At 48.8% G+C, this 17,483-nt stretch overlaps 2 protein-coding genes across 2 annotated transcripts in view; one reads left to right on the top strand and one right to left on the bottom strand.

Moving 5' to 3' along the window:
- The window catches only part of LOC139049425 (TBC1 domain family member 2B-like), a 192,085-nt gene that overhangs the window by 57,221 nt on the left and 117,381 nt on the right, over nucleotides 1-17,483 (top strand). The gene's annotated exons all lie outside the window — the stretch shown is intronic.
- Nucleotides 1-17,483, bottom strand: part of LOC139049864 (uncharacterized) — a 147,213-nt gene that overhangs the window by 19,062 nt on the left and 110,668 nt on the right. Inside the window, exon 2 of the mRNA XM_070525698.1 lies at nucleotides 11,733-11,843. Coding sequence (XP_070381799.1) covers nucleotides 11,733-11,843 — 111 coding nt within the window. The remainder of the gene's footprint in view (nucleotides 1-11,732; nucleotides 11,844-17,483) is intronic.

The following is a 17,483-nucleotide window of genomic DNA, read 5'->3' as shown; positions in this document are numbered from 1 at the left end:
CACAGCTTTAATTTCTTAATCTTTTGATTTTTTTAACGCACTCCGCACGTGTCCACAGACCCGACACGATTTGCGCTGCCTTCACGCTGGAGTATATTTTTGGGAACACCACGAAGTCCAACGCCAGCCTATATGACAGACATCGATCAACAATCTCGATCCCCAAGACCGTCGATCTTACGGCACCGGCGAATTTTAATGAACGGCATTTGAGATAAGCAGCCCACTCGTATAGATGGCCCATATACGTTCCCCATACGCATTCGTTCCGTCACACACACACACACACACACACACACACACACACACACACACACACACACACACACACACACTCTCTCTCTCTCTCTCTCTCTCTCTCTCCCCTCTCTCTCGCGCACTCCTCTCTCTCGCTCTCTCCCTCTCTCTCGCTCTCCCTCTCTCACTCACTCACTCGCTCGCGCGCACACACACTCAACTCACTCGCTCGCTCGCACACACACACACACACACACACACACACACACACACACACACACACACTCTCTCTCTCTCTCTCTCACTCGCTCACTCACTCACTCGGTTTGCCGCTGTCTCCTTTTAACTTTCCGTCGACACAGGTTCCGCAGAGAAGAACGTCGAACGCACATAACCGCCTCCGCCACGAGTGTGGCTCGAGTGTTGTGCGATCACAAGCCGATGAATCATCGGATTAGTTCTCCCCGGGCTGGCTGTTAGGACAGCGGGCTTATCCCGCTGATCCATATATATATATACCCGCCCACTTCACGAACCGCGACGAGTTCGAGAAGCGAACGGTCGCGTCCGACAAACCCAACGGCTCGATTGCCTCCCCCGCCCGCCTCTCGTCTCGGAACAACTGTACTACTTTCCGCGCATTAAGAGGAAGTTCTGGCTGTATCTATGAAAAACATGGGAGCGGAGAAATCGTTTTGCTCGCCAGCCACTGCACCGAATTTGGTTATGTGTGTTGCATTTAGAAGATGTTAAACATCTAGTAACAGTATAGCATGAGAACTTTCAATGCATTCCGTCAATCTTTAGAGAAAATTTCTTGAAAATTGCGAACATAAGAAAATTTTAATCTATCAAGTTTACAACCCAACAAAGGAAAGAACGATATCGCAATTTTTTTAAACGGCACTTATTAAGTCATCTCAAGCGGACGAAATTGTGTGCTGTCACTCTGTAATAAACCACAGTGATTTGTGAGAGTTCTCGAAAAACAGTCGCAAGCATTGCCACAATTCATACATTGTAACAATGAAGATGAAACAATTTAGGTAAGCTGTAAACTCCTGCATCAAATTTGCGCGTTTTATATGCTTAGCTGCAGTTTACAGAACTGAGATATCTGTTTTTGGTGACAAGTTATGGTTCGTAAGCTTCCTGCCTCAACGAGTGTTTCTTGCGATTTGCGCGTGTTCGAATATGGAAATCAAAGTTGGCTCTGAGATAGAAACTAAGATGCACGAAGCGGTCCTGGAGTTAACGTGGGAGCGCATCTTTCTGAAGTTACGCGGAGAGTGAATGCGTAACGCAAACGTTTGCTCCGCTAGTGACCAGCATTTCTTCTTTATTTTATTTTTTTGCCGCCAAATAAACGCAAATAGAATTCCGAAAGAAATACTTTGACAGTCTAAATAAACTTAGCACTACTGTCCGGAATCTCTGTCCGGAATGACGCTTGGGGTGCGGCTCACGCGGCAAACTGAAAAAAAAAACAAACGGAAGCTGCGAATGCTGTCACGCTGTCCTGCAGCGTTTATATATAACACGAGGCTACAGGCGCTGCATCAAACGCCCGCTTTGGCAAAGTAGACCGCGGCCGCCTTTCCCTCCGTATCCACGAAAGCAGCTCTGCAGCGTTCCGAATGAAAAATAATAGCGAAGCGCCGATGTTGCAACAACAACCGAGTGCTCGCGTAACAGCTACGTCAGAAAGAGTTTCTCACGCCGTGTGAGCCCACTGATGTCGTCACACACGATGCGTGTTCCCCCCCCCCCCCCCCCTTTTTCTTTAGTTCCGTGCAGTTCATCTATCTCTTCAACGATGCGATACGCTAATCAACGCTGTTATAAGAAAAGCCAACAGGAGAGCGAAAAGAATAAAATAAAAACAACAGAATGCATTTAAATAAAAAGAGCACGGACTTGCGCGACTATTATAGCCGTCTTATGTACACACTGTGAGAGCCTTCGATTCGAGAAATATAACAGCAACAATGACAATTTTAGAAGCAGCGTCCCCACCGGTGGTATTTAGTGTCCTGAACCCCCAAGCGCGGCTTAAGTTCTTTATATATTATATGTATAGTATACCGTTTTACTTTTTTTTGATACGCCCTGCCAATAGCGGCCCGCGTAACATCCCCATTTCTGAAGCTTGCATGTTGAACCCGAGATACCGCAGCAGCAGGACATATGTGAAAAAAAAAAAATTATTCGCCGACGCTTACGATACTCCCCTAGTGCGAAGTCTGAGCTCAGCTTTATGCGCACTTTCATTTCGCGATATACTGGCTGGCGCGGACAAGATGTTTCGCACGGCATGCTGCAAACGGAGCGAACTGTGGCGCACCTATCTCGCTAATCGGGAGATCACGAGAAGCAGCGCGTACTCTGTAAAATAATTTAGACCTAAAAAGAGAAAAAAAGGTGTAAATGTGTATCACTGACACCCTTAGGGTGCACGTTACATAGATAACACCCTAAGGGTGTGAGTTATAGACACATTTACACCTTTTTTCATTTTTGTGGGTGTAAATTATTTTGCAGTGTAGGTGACGCGTGGGCGCGATTCACACAGCAGGCGCCTCAGACAGACGTCCCAGACGATGCGCGCGCTACTCTGGCGCCATCTCGTAGCCACCGTCGCCGCAGAGCCCGTCTTGCGCGGCGCTTTTCTTTTCACGCTTTCGCCATACCCTCCTCCTTTGCTTTCCGTCTCATCCTTCCGCTGCACCCTCCTCCTCGCGCTTTTTTCGCTCTCGCCGCTTTTTTTCATACCCCGCTGCGCGCTCCGCGTTCGCACTTTCATCCGCTACGCTCGTTAGTTCAGGTTACGCCGCCGGTTTTACAGCTGCGCTCTAAAATCCGAGGACACCTAGGCACTTATGTCTTGTAAACGCGAAAGAACTAATGTACAATTCAACGCCGCTGCTCACTCCTTCGAGTTAAGGGGAAGCTTTAGCTCGGGCCCAACTCCGACGCGGCCTATTCAAATACATGTAAAAACGCAAAAACGTTTTTCTGAGATAACCCCTGGACCGATTTTGATGAGATTTGTTGCATTTGAGAGAGTAAGATAAATTCTAGTGACTGTTGGAAGCAGAATTTTGATTAAGGGCTTGGATTTTGTTAGAAAGATTTTCAAAAATTCAGAAGTTTGAAAAAAATAGAAGCATGACGTTTACAATCTAATAGCTCTGCATCAAGAACAGATATCGCGGTTCTGTAAACGGCATCCATTAGATCATTCAAAGCGGACAAATATTATATGTAATTTTACATCTTACGTGAATTTGTTACATTGTTTACGAGGGTTCTGCAACAGTTGTAACTACATATTATTACATTTTTTGAGGTTCATGTGTAACATATCAATTTTGTCCGCTTTAGTTGTGCTATCAGATACAATTCACAGAATTGCGATATCATTTTTTCTTGTTGAGTTACAGAATTGTCAACTTGATAGTTTCGTTTTCTGAAAATTTGCAATTTTTGTCAACTGTTTATAAAATATTGACGGCCTAACTCAAAAATTCGAAACCAACAGTCACTAGATTTTAAGTTTTCTTTTAAATGCAGCAAACCTAGTCAAATTTGGTGCAGTGGTTGCCGAGAAAAACGAATTCTCCTTTTACATGTATTTAGATAGGAGCACCCGAGCTAAAGCTTCCTCTTAAGAACTCCTCGCAAGCAAGCGAGCGCTTGAAGACTCTTGGCGCGTTTTGATTCGGCCTTACCGAGGCGCAATTATAACACACGCGAAAGCAGCACTTGACTCCACTCACGCCACACCTGGCTCGCTAGTGCGGCAGCAGGTGTTCCCTTTCGCCCACTCTGCTCCGTTGAGGCGCGCTAGTGCCGTGGCGTCGCAATCAAAGGGAATGCGCATGCCGTTTCGCTGCTCCAGACGACAGATCGACGCCGGCTTTTTCGCTCAATGAGCCATTTCACAGCAGCAGGACTGATAGTTGGACGAGTTGGTATGAATTCATAGCAAAATATTCTTGCGCGCGCAATTCCCTGTGTCCCTTCACTGTGTCCTTGTCAATTGTGCGCGCAAAAATATTTTACTATGAAGGCATTTCACCATTTTGCATCAAAACGTCGTAATTAGATGTTTCGTCGTAGTTAGATGTTAGAGGCGAGGTTCTGGAAAACTATAAATGCTACACGTACGTGTGACAGTTTGTTTACGGGAGCGTTGGATTGCGATTGTTCTGTCGACCGACTGCACGACCGGCTCGATCGATGGGACGGAACGTGGCTGCAGCCGGTTACGCCACTGCACACAACTATAGGGAGTCGTCGCGTACACACCCTGCTCGCAAAGCCGAAGGGATCAGCGGCCGACGCGCGGTTTTGCCCCGCGCTTCCGGCGAAGTCCGAGGAGGCCCTTCGTCACCGATATTTTTCCTCTTTAATCCGCGCCGGCTTTCCGAGGCTCGGAACACTCGAGAGCACGGGTCAACTCCGGCTGTAATCCGTCCAATTCGATCTCGGCGTGGTGCAACAACGCAGCGCAGCCTCCTATCTCTCTCTCTCTCGCGCGCGCGCTCTGACGCGAGGTTTAGCGAGACAAACGCCCCCGCAGGGTCCACAGCGCTCGTATATATAAGACGGTGACGCAAGGTTTTCGGAGGACGACGCGGAGACCAAGGGCATGGTCCACGGACGGACAGCTAGCCGCTCCTCTCAGCTGTCCAAACAGCCGGCAGACAGTCTTAGCCGCTTATGGGACGCTTATGGGACATAAGAATATTTAGTTAAGCTATATGAGCAACGATGTGTACGTGTATTGATATATAGCGTAAGAAGAAAGCGCCACATCTACCGCGAACCAAGATAGGAGAGCTACTTGGGAATAGCCCATGCTTTTCCCATCTTTAAGATTGAGTCAATTTATCCGTTGCATCATTACCCCCCCCCCCCCCCCTCTTATTATCTTTACAATAACAGGTACAGCTCGTTTAAATTTTGAGCCCGAAACATGCACGAAAGCTTATTACCAATCATCTCTACTCCTTAGCACGTGCTATTAATTCTGGTGAAACGAAAGATGCAGCAACAGCCGCTGCTGACGCGTTGCCCTTCTCCCGCAGAATATAAACGATAGCGCGCCCACTATATAACGCGATCGCAGAATATTCCTTTCTTTTTTTTTTTTACTTCTTCGCTTTGTAGAAGCACATTCTGAAAGTCCATAAGCTGGCAATCATTGGAAGATGCCCGTATTCACCGTCCCCGTATATAGCCGTCGCACTCCTGTTTCGACGACTCGAAATTGCCGCACATAAGCAAGAAAAATGGTCCAGCCGCCTAGCCGTAAAACAAGGAGCTGAACTGCGGTGGAAGTAATGCACACCGCCCACCACGGGTACTTTCCGGAGGGGGGCGAAAATGCACTCTCGGCGGGCCGTCGCGGTATCGGGGAGCATCAAAGGCAGCCAACCGTAAGCGCGCAGCCACGGAACGAGGGACCTCACGTAGACGTGAAAGGATGCGTGGAAACAATATGAAATAGAGCGGCGGAAACGGCAGGCAAGAGAAGAATAAGGCAAGACGAGGAGGGAGGGGGGGGGGGGGGGGCTTTCTTTACGTAACACTGTCTTCGTAAAACGCTGCAGTATTGTGAAGGCTACAGCTCACGTCGGCCACGTGGCCATGAGCGATCGTGTATATTATCGCACTCCTCCGGCGGCCAAGTTAGTTCGTCTGCTGTCCGAGACCGGTCCGTCGTATCTCCGCGACGCTGAGCAGACGGCAACTTAAAAAAAGTGCATTGTGGCTCTCATTCATTGCTTTCGGCGTAATGTGCTGTTTGCGCATCGACGCAGCTTCCTGCCGCTCCGCGACAACGTGTTTGCCGCCCGTGTGAATCCGAAGGGTCCTGCGGCGGAACGGCGTCGCAATTTTGCGGCGAATTGACAGAATCAACGCCTTGTTCTCGCACGCGGAGCTACTTAACACAGCCGGTAGACGGTACGCAAGCCGCTATATGTTGCCGCTCTACACGGTAATCCATGCCATGCGAACGTGGGCCCCATTTCCCCATCCCGGACCGATGAAATTTGCCATCTCAACGGTTTCTATTAGTTCTGGCATCTGTGTGTTTTGCACCAAAGGTGACGCCTGACAACGGAAGGATGCGGATTAATTTCGACCACCTCGGTTTACATGAAGAGATCGCCGCGGAGCATAAGCACATTTTCTTTCCTTTTTATTATTATTATTTTTTTGTGTCCCCTGTCTCGTTGCAAACGACAAATGACTTTCGGGGTCCGGAATCGGATTGGCGACTAGTTGCCCGTAAGAAAGAGCAAGACAACCGCTGAGCCGACACGTTCGAGTTTCATCCGGGCAACACAATACGTGCGCTACCCACGTAGCGCACGTATAAGTAGCGCCGTCTACACTCGGCGCTACTTTCTCACGCGCACGACAGTTCAACCACGCGCCTGTCCCCCGCCTGTCTCCAAGCCTTTCGCGTCGCTGCACGGATTCAGCGAGATAAAGAACTATAGGAGTGGCGCGGTGTATGCATGATGATGATGCGAGGCTCGTTTCTACGGAAATGGGCGCGACGTGATCGGAATACGAGACCGCGCGGCGACCAGACGGCGGTTGGCGGATGGATACCTTATATCACGGGGCGCACCTCACAGCACCGCACTCGCCGTCGAGGCCGCCAAGTGCGAGCGGTATATAAAGGAGTGCGATATCGAGAATGCCGGCATTGCGACACGCTCCTCTTTCTCAGTGTGTCCTTTTGTGTTGTGTGTGTGTGTATGTGTGTGTGTCTGCGGCGTCGCCTTGTTTCCGCGGTCGCCAGTATGTAGATCAGATAGGCAGGATCCTCGGCTGCGGGTGTTTCGCTGGCTCGCTTTTGCACACGGTTCGGGAAGAAAAAGGGGTCTGTGCGTGAGTGCTTGCGCATTCGCACTTGGCGTTGCACTTTGCCGCGTATAGGGGGAGCGCCGCGTTGCCACCGAGTTTGTTTACCCCCCCCCCCGTGTGTGTGTGTGTGTGTGTGTGTGTGTGTGTGCGTGTGTGTGCGTGCGTGCGTGTGTGTGTGCGCGCGAACATTTCGTTATCGTTGTCGTCGTGGTCCCGAGAAGTAAGCAAATAGTATGTGTAACAACCTGTGCCAGGCGAAAGCGTTATAGACTGCAGAAGTGCTGGCCGCAATCTCGTCGCGTACTTGCGTGCCCGTTCTGTGGTTTTATGACAGGGTCATTCGCTTTTTGTTGTTTTTCAAGCCTTTCTGTGAAATCGGAGCGTGGAGAGGCTTACTTCTTGACTGCACGCGCCGCAAAATAGAGCGTCGCACCGCGCGGCGGCGCTGTTACAGCGCTTACGTCAGGACTTTTAGGACTTTTTTTTTTTTTTACGTCAGGACTGTTCTCGCTATATGTGATATACAGACTATGTCATTTCGGAATCGCAAAGGTACAGTGAGATAAGGACAATCTTTTTCGGAAGCGTGCAGGACGAGCGTAAGGCGTGAAGAGGTCTGTTCGCGAAGGCGGAGTGATACACTGGTTCCGGCCCTGGCGTGTGTATACCCTCTCGCGAAGTCTGAATGCGCCAGGCCCGCTGTCTAGCGTATTTCGAAACGTGACGATGACACAGCGCTCGGGATCTCGGTCTCCACCGTGGTGTAATCTCCCCAATGCTTCAATGTCTCGGTCAGTGGCGGTGTGCGACACTGCGGGCGGTCGTGCGGGTGGCTGCCCGCACATGCGCAGTACAGACGATTGCAAAACTTGCATCTGCGTCGCCGCAACGCGTCCCGCAATTTTGAGCGCGCGCACGCACGCACACACACACACACACACACACACACACACACACACACACACACACACACACACACACACACACACACACACACACACACACACACACACACACACACACACACACACACACACACACACACACACACACACACACACACACACACACACACACACACAGCTTATTCAGGGGCACCACGTATATCTTCACTCGCATATATATCTATTGGATGCATCATCCCAACCACTGCCATATGCAGTTCATATTGAAACACATCTGCTGCCGCCGCGCCGGAAATGACGAAAGCGGCGTCGCTGAAACGCGTGCTGTTGTGCGCCAGTGGGAAACGCGTATATCCTGGTTTCCTTCGAACCAGGAGCTATCGGCCGGTTCTCAGCTTCTATATTCGTCCTTTGAACCGCACCGCGCGTATCGGCGTAGCGTATGAGGAACACCTGAATACAGACGCTCGTTCATCTTTATTTGTGTATATATGTATACAGCGGCTGAAACGCGCTGTGCGGTTCGGGCCCATATATGGAGCCACGCCCGTATAGACAGCTCTCTATATGAAGAGCTACTATATGGATTCTCATACGTTCAGCCCCAGCCGCCCACAGCATCTTTGCACGATGCTTTTGTTTCTGTCTGCTGACGTGTAGGAATGTACGAACCGTATACACCTTCTTCTGGTAGTCTCCTTCCACACCTTTCTTTTCTTTACGTTCCCTTTTATTTACCCCTTTTTGATCTGTAGACTATTTTGGCGTTCGTATTTTTTTACATACTGCGCGTTTGTTCTCTGTATACATGCATTAGAAGTGTTTTGTTTTTTTTTTTTACTTCGAAAAAGCATCGCTTCGTTGCGATGCGCATATCTCAGCGTCGGTCAAGTTTCGCTTTTTGTTTTTTCCTCGGAAGCGGTGATAAATGCGTCACGCCGAGTATATGTGAAGCAAAATTAGAATGAACGAACCGAGACTGACGTCGGCGTTGCCAACGGACAGAGCGTATCTCTCAAAGTCCCCGCGACCTATTGCTGCGGGCAAGGACTAAAATTTATCACGCCTGCGTATATGCACGCATATAGATAAGACAGAAGAGCCGTGGCAACTCCGCGCAGAAGGCGAAAAAGAAAAGGAGGGAAGAGAAGACAGAAATCGATGGCGTCTTATTTCGTGCAGCGGCAAATGCAGGAATATGGGCGCAGTGCTCTATACTGTTGTTGATCGTGGACGGGACGTTCATCGATTGCTATTAACGATTTGCCGGCATCTCATTAGACGCACGATTTTGCGCGCTAGCCGCAAGTGACTTCAGAGACGACGTCGTATCAACTTCGCTATAGCGCTCTGAGGCAAGAAGCGCAGTTTCGGTATAACGAGGTGTATACGCCATGCGCGACTCCTGGTGTCGTCGATCGATGCATGCAGCGTGTTATCGAAAACCCCTTAACGTAAGAAAAAAATCGAGAGAGGCCACTTATCGACACCCACAACCATTAAATTTTCTTGTCTAGAACTGTAGTTGACTGCAAAGATACGTATCTAATAGTGAAGTATGCGTACAAAAATAATTTCTTCGTTTTGGTCGCCGCGAGTCTTCTGAATGCGCACAAAACCGACACGCTCATCGCGTCAATTCGCTTTGCTCGTGCACATGTGTTCCAACGCGACTGTAATGCCGCTGTGCGTTGGAGGGCTAATTGGAGATCGCGGGGAGAATTGTCCTATTAGGCCAAGGACGATAGTTAAGAATTCTGTACTTGACCTACGAAATAAAAAAAAATATTGACTCGCCATCCCGGCCCTACGAAAGTGGATGTTCAGCGAAGCTGTTGACAACGACCACTAAAACTGCTGAGGGGAGTATGCCATGGTTTATTGCCTTAGAGTAATGGTAGTAATGGTAACTTATAGTAATGGTAGTAGTAATTTTGGCATCACGCTGCTCCTCTGGAGCCCGAACTATGCGTTGCCTACCCATAGCGGTGCTGCAACAACAATGAAATCAGTTGCTAGGCTGGTTATTTGATAGATGAAAGGCTGGTGACGTCACTCCACGTCGCAAACCGCCTTCGCGGCGGCCGCTTGCGCAACAGTAATATTTACCGGGAAACGTATGCGGGGAGCGCTGCGTGCGTCCTAATCTTATCATTGTTATCAGGGGAGCCCTATTATCAATGATGCTGTACGGATGCTTGCTTTGGTGGTTGTTCTATACTGAGGCGAGTGCTGTGCTGTATGTTTTATGCTTACTGTAGGCTAACAGCTCCCCTGTAAAACATGCTGTATAAAAATTCGGTGGTGCTCAAGCGCTTCGGGAAATTACTGAATGCTTGCTTATCGGCGTATACAGCGCCTTATCTGTGCAAGTTTTCAGCGTCGTCTGCTTCTTTCCGCGACAGCAGACGCCAATGTATGACGTGTCGACAGCAGACGATGCGCCGTTTCTCGTCTCTTTACTGACTCACGCAACGCTCAAATGTTTCAGCGAACAAGGACCTAGAGGCACTTTCCGACGCCGTCGTTTCAGCAAGCCGTATAAGAATATAACCTCAGTGTGATTTTTATATTTTTATTCGGTAAGGGCCGGGCGGCCGCTTCTCGGGTTTTACTACATGCAGACGACGCGCGGGGTTACACGTCGCAGCGTTTTGCAGAGTTTCACAGCTGCCCGTCTGCGCTAAATGCTTATCTTATCGGCGTCAGCGATTCGCGCGCACCGCACTGCGTCTGGAAGCATGTAAGAACGCCGGAGTGTTCGTCGTCACCACGCCGACACACAGTAGATAAACAAATTACGGCAATGAACAGCAGCATCCGTCTCCCGACAGGGTAAAGCGGTATATCGCCGTGGTGAAGACCGTCTATTGGCCATGAAAAATTTGCGGAATGATCCACCTTATGAACAAAAACCAGCTATTTCGAAACTTTGCAAATAGAACTGCGATGGTCATTTTGCAAGTAAAATTGTGGTTGCAAGCGCCGACTGAATATTGCACCGATATGCAATGGCCAGTGAGTACATATTTCCACTGCTCCAGGCTTGCCTAATACGCTTATGTCCATTAGACGCGCGCAATAAACGTTTATGAAGTTAAAATCGGCAAGAGGGGATAAATGCTCATAGTTGCTTGAAACCTCTACGCCGCCGTCTGCCGCCATGTCTTTCTTTGCTTTCTCTTTGCTGTCGCCCGGTTTTGCGCGAGGAAAGAGCGGTTTCGAACGACAATGCCACTTTCAAAAGTTTACTAGTTATTAGTCATAAACCACAGCTTTTACTATTATTACTCTTTACTACTATTTTCCTATTTTACTACTCGCGAGTACGCCGTATCGGCACGTGACCAGAAATCGGGCCATTCGCAAATTTTTATTTCCGAACAGACATGGCAGCGAAGTCGTCGTGGCTGAGTTCTCCTCGCGCTTTCAAACATATATCTGCGGTGTCTCAAGCATAGCATGAAGCTGGTGTGCTCACAGCCGGAGGCCTCGGCTTCAGTAAAGTGCAAAGTTGGGCTAGTTGGTGAGTGATCATCATACCTTGCTGGTGAAGCAGCGCACAGACACGGACACAGTGAAGACAAACAGCAGCGAGTGTCGTCTTTTCCTGTTTGTCTGCACTGTGTCCGTGTCTGTGCGCTGCTTCACCAGCCTCGGCTTCATGTTCCGTAAACAACAAAAACAGTGCGAGGAACTCACGTGCTTCTCGTGGTGGTGGAAGCGCTCCTTGCTGTGCTTGTTGGACTTGTGCAGCTTGCGCCAGGTCTCGCTGCCTTCCAGCTCGCTGTGCACCTTCTCCGAGCGGTGCTTCTGCGCAGGTGGAAGAAAGCATGGCGATCGGGTTAAAAAATATCCCAAATTCACAGGGCCTAGTTAAAGATAATGCAAGGAATTGGAATGGCGATAGGGTTGTTAAAAAAAAATAAGATCCCAAATCCACAGTACATAGTTAAAGGTAATGCAACGAATGGGAGCCCGCACCTCTTATAGACCTATATAGCGCAGACTTCTGATATGCATGCTTTGATAAGTGGTTGAGGGAGCGTCAGTCCAACGGAATAATGTTGTGGCAGGCGAGGAGTCGGAGGCTGCGTGATTCTCATACACATATCACGGACCTCTCTGCGAGCGCTTTGATTGGTCTTTCAAGAGCAATTTTAATTTAGTTCTACGGAATACCTAAGGTTATGGCAGATGGTTCGAGCCGGCGTCTCTCAGATTAGGCCATAACAAACTGTTTTGTCTTCGTGTAGACTGTCTGCCATCAACAGTTATCAACAAGACTGTCTTTGGGTACATCATTGGTCTACACGATCTTGCAAATGGTCGTTTTCGTAAAGTATACATACACTATGAGCCACGAAAAGTAAGCTCTTGAGTCTACGAGATGTCTGTTAGGTACTAAGGTAATCGACAGTTTTTAGGGACAGAAACGCTTAAAACCTTTCCATAGACGATCAAAGTGTTTTGTTCAAGGGCCGGTCCGCTTTGCGCATTCAGAATTCACTGCGAGAGATCAGCGCATGCGCAGTACTCGTACACTATTACCAGGCTGCTCTGGTTTCAACTAAGCACGAGTAACAAAAGCGAGAAGGCGCAGACACAGTGCAAGGCAGGCGCCATCCTTTATTACTATACCGTTGTTTTCTTTGGTCGAGTCTAATTTACTCGCCTATACGCAAAAGTGCTGTCATTCCGCAATGTCGAAAGGACATTTCCAGCAATATGGCCGATGGATAGCTTCTACCGTGACAAAATAATGGTATAAGTAAGCGATACCTTTCTTATGTAACCCTGTTATCTCCATGACATCTCGCGACTTCTCGTGTCATTTCGTTTATCTTTACTCATGCAACTAGTATGTAGCTGCCTAGGAGGGCTTAAAGACTCGGAAAGCCTGATGTAGCAACTGTGCCCCAACCTCCATTTGCCCGTTTACACGCGTCTCAACATTGACTAAAGCAAAACAAAATTTGCACCGAGCTCAGAAAAAAGAAAAGCACGGCTACTAAACACCAGAAGTAAACAGATTTAGACTCAAAATATATGCAAATGGTTTACATATGAAATCATCATGGAAATTAAAATTACATCATACATAACTTCGGACTGCAAACAAAACAAAAACTGTATGAAACAAAAGGCGACATATGTATGAAATAACACGTACACGCCTATGTATTCACGCATATGTATTCATAGCAAACCTCGTGCGCTTCGCGCACACCAATCAGGAGCTCGTATCACGTGATACTTATGTGACGTCATGTCGCGCGGGCTGGTGTCGCCTGCGCCAACCACTCGGGCACAATTCCTCCTCCCCGCACCTGGGCTTCCTTCTCCACTCTTCTCATCCTTAATCTTGTTACCCTCTCCAATTTATCGTGCGAGAACTCCGTCACTCTCGAAGTAGACGAAAGAACGCTATCGCTTAAAGAAAAAAAAAACAAAGGTAATTTAGGCCTGGGATAACTTAACCGAAGCTACCGCACTATACTGCTTGCTGGAGTGACGCGATAACATGTTGCGTCTCGCCGCTCGAACCTATATCCCCATTGCTTTTTGCTACATTATATGGCCGGATACGTCAGCTCTGCGCTGGAGTTTCATCTTTGCTCTTCCTTTGAAAGGATTGCCGACGGGCACCTGGTGTTCCTGGCGTCAGCTGCGGCGTCGTGCCTCGAACAACTTGACGCGCCAAATTGGAAAGAAAGAAAGAAAGAAAGAAAGAAAGTTGAACTCTGAAAGCGTGCTACACCCGAAAACGTAAACGTACCGCGGCGGATTTAGAAGAGTCAACACTGCCTGCCGGTCTCCGCTCGCTGAGATGCACCACATTTCGCTATCTGGCGTTTTTTTTTTTTCTGTCCCGTTGCTCGCGCGTGTACTCGGAAGTAAAAAAAAAGAAAGAAAGAGGAAAACGAGACCGACACACACACACTCTGCTTAGAGAGGCAGCGTCGACAGCAGGCTTTCGCCGTTAAAGAGTATACGCGCACGCGGACGGGCTCTAGATGTCCCGCACGAAGCGAAAGGGTCGATTGCTAATCCATGTTATCTCGTGAGACACACATCCGTCCCTCGCTGCTGTAGAAAATGAAACGAGAGAAAAAAAAATAGTGTTTGCGAAAGAGGCGCTGTATTTAGTCGCGTGTGCTCTTCATTCCACAGTTCGCGTTCTCGTTTCTTTTGCCTTTTTTTTTTAAATTTTTTAATTCGTCCACGCGTTTGTGTTTTTCCCATTCAACGCGGGAGCTTGTTTCCCGACAACGAGAGAACTGGTCAGTCTCCCCCCGTCGCTAAGTTTTTTTGCCGATACGCGAACAAATTAAACGCGCGCTCCCGTGTACGGTAACACAGACAGATAGCTATAGTGCGCTTTATCCCTAGTGGCCGTCTTCTTTGTATTATAAACGTACGCAACACAACAAGGCGCGGTTATTCGCGCAAAGAGAGACTATAGCGTCCGCCACAGATCTTCTCATTACCTCGACGCGGCCATGCACAACGGGTCTCGTGACGCAGGCAGCCTTGGTCGAAAGGTGTGCGGAGGCTGCAAACACGTGTGAGCGGTTGTGCAGCTGTGGACGAGAGTGCTAATGAGGCTTCTGCAGCACTCCCCGCTTTCGTCAGTCGCGTGCAGTTATTACTATAAGGGCTTCAACGTTTAACGCCCTAAATTTGCGCTGTCGTTATGACACCAGCCTTAGAGGGGTGTGGTAAGGTGTTGGGAGATGATGTAGCGCGATAGGGTTGTTATAGAGGGGAGATGTATGTGGCTGTAGCGGGGGAAAGTGCAGTTCCAGGGGCTTTCAGGTTACTTCACGTCACCTGGAGCTCTTTAACGTATATCTAAGCCTAAGCACGGCAGCGTTTTTTTTTTTTTTTCATTCTCTCTTCGTGGGGTTGCGACCGACGCGTGGTCGGGATTCCGGCACGTTGCCTCGTCACGCTCGAACGTCATAGCCACAGAGCCGCCACCGCGGATATAATAGCGATGTTAATTCGGACCACTTCCTATACGGCCGAATTATCGCTGCAACGCGTATGCCCATCGTGTCTCTGAGTGGCGAGAAATACGACCGCAAACACTAGAATTTCAGTTCAAGCGTTATGCACTGCTTACCGATTTTGCGTATAGAGACCGGACAAAACGGAGTTCTACTTGAACCGAGGGATTACTGCTTGGTACATACTCGTGTGGTCAGGCTGTAGCGTGTAACTGGAGAGCGATCGCCGCTGGAAAATTAATTCCACGTTCTTCCTAAAGTTGCTCATGAGTTTGGCTTCATATCGAGGGAGGAAGTATTACGTACAGCTATGCTGTTGGGATAAGACATAGATGCAGTACGGGCCCGTTTGGAGGAGGCATTTAGTGAGACTATCTGGAACTGAACCGAAGCTTGTGCCAATTCCATATTTTGTATTCTTAATTGTGCCCCAATCAAGTAGCTTGACTGACGGCTGCGGCCAGTGACGTTATCTTCATGATCTCATATCTGACTTTTCTTCGCCAAGAACGCCAACAAGTCACGCGACCTTAAGAACTTTCCTCACACGTGCTATAGTTGAACACGCGACCACAGGATGTCGCCACGAGGGGTGTTATTTTCGACTACATAAGAGGTTTATGCACTGACACTCATTGAAGCCGCGATATTGCTGTACCGTGAGCACAGTGAAAAGATGTGCTTTGTCTCGATCCGCTTATCTCCAGCAGCACGGCGAAGCTGCATGTGAAGAGGACAACACTGGCATGCGTGAAGTCACGTGAATACTTTCTATAGTTTCGGTATCGAAAAAATGCGCGGGCATTTATGATAAAAATTGGAGGACGCTCAAGCTTCGTTTTTAAGAGCAGCACGCGATAGGATTCAAAGATCAATGACATGCTTCTCACGCCTCCCGGCAACTGCAGCTTATGTAGCCTTAATGTATACTTAATGTAGCCTTAATGTATACCGGGAAACGCTGGCGGCGAGCGCTATGGACGAAGGCTATGTTTGCGATGTTTCTGGTAGAAACACGGCTTCTTGCGTGGGCCGATCCCGGAGGTAGTGCACCGCCGCGCCAAAAAAATTACACGGCTTTAAGGTTTCCGTTGTTTCGCTTTTTTAATATTTCACTCTGAGAAGATTTAACATAACAGGCGTGCGCTGTCGGTGTCCTACTTCGATACATTTGTTTGTGGGCTATCATTTTCAAAAAATCCGAGGAATAACTTTGTCAATAATGTAAGACAAGATGAGCAACTTAGTGATAGAATGGTTTGGCAACGTAACGCCAATATACCGCGTGTCATATAGTAAGGCGCGGCGTGTACATGTGCCTAAATACATGCGGGAATTATCGCTCACGGGGACGCCGGACGCTGACACCGGATTTTCTGCGACACGGGGCTCTTAACGGCTGTTGCGTTAGAACTCTCCGAATTTTCGTATGCCAGCAGCCGCGGGTACATACGGTATAACCTTCGACGGCCTCGCACCTGTTTCGAATTCCTGTCATGGGGTAAGCAAGATACGGCGCTAAGCTGAGCTGTTGACTTTCGATTAAGTGTTGTTACACGCCGTCAAAACAAAGTATAGCGGCCGTTTACGGAAAACACGAAACGACTGCTTAGCGAAACGGCGCAGGCACTGTTTTCTGTCGCGGTCGACGAAACAACACTCCGACGCGGTTCACTGACGGACGCTGGAAGCGCATCTGCCGGGGCCGCTCGTAATGCAATAAACCGATACGCAACGACGGCTCTTATACACTGCAACACGGAGCAGACGGTCGAGAGCGCGTGAGCGTCGTCTGCTGTTACGCTGGCTGGACTACTACTGTTTGATGGGGTGGGAGACAAGCCGCTGTTTGATAACCGCAGTGGCGCATCGTGACGCTCTGAAGATATTCGCGACGGGGTGTGGACGTGATATGTGCTTTCTAAACATCGCGAATCGTTAGTAGTAGTTCAGCGTGCTTGGCCACCAATTCTGTTAAGCTGCGTAGGCGTATATAGATCCGTGCTACCTTGTAATCAAAGGGTCGCTGAAGAAAGTGTCAACTTTTTTTCCTCTACAAAGGACACCAGCGACGAAATGTTGTTCTTAAACCGATTCTGTGCTGCGAAAGCTTCTTCGGTTCACGAGTACGTTAAAGAGGCACAGCAGAGAACATCCAGTATCTCCTCCAGTATCTCCTCGGACAGGGACCGAGGACCGAGGGAATTTGACCCCCCTCCCCCCCCCCCACCTCCCCCTCGCGTACATCTGATGCTCGCCTGCGTCTTTTGTAAAAAATAAACTCAGCCTCTGTTCTGCCGCCAACCGATGCGTATTCCATTCAGGGACGGGACCCGACTCCGTGTGAAACAGTACAAAGATGATCTATATCACATTCTAACGGAAGCAAAGATTGAGCTTGACAAGCTTCGTGAAATTTTACTGAGCCGCAGCCAGCGCA

This window comes from Dermacentor albipictus, chromosome 9 (assembly GCF_038994185.2).
Source record: "Dermacentor albipictus isolate Rhodes 1998 colony chromosome 9, USDA_Dalb.pri_finalv2, whole genome shotgun sequence".
Taxonomy (NCBI): domain Eukaryota; kingdom Metazoa; phylum Arthropoda; class Arachnida; order Ixodida; family Ixodidae; genus Dermacentor; species Dermacentor albipictus.
This window is presented reverse-complemented; position numbering and strand designations above follow the sequence as displayed.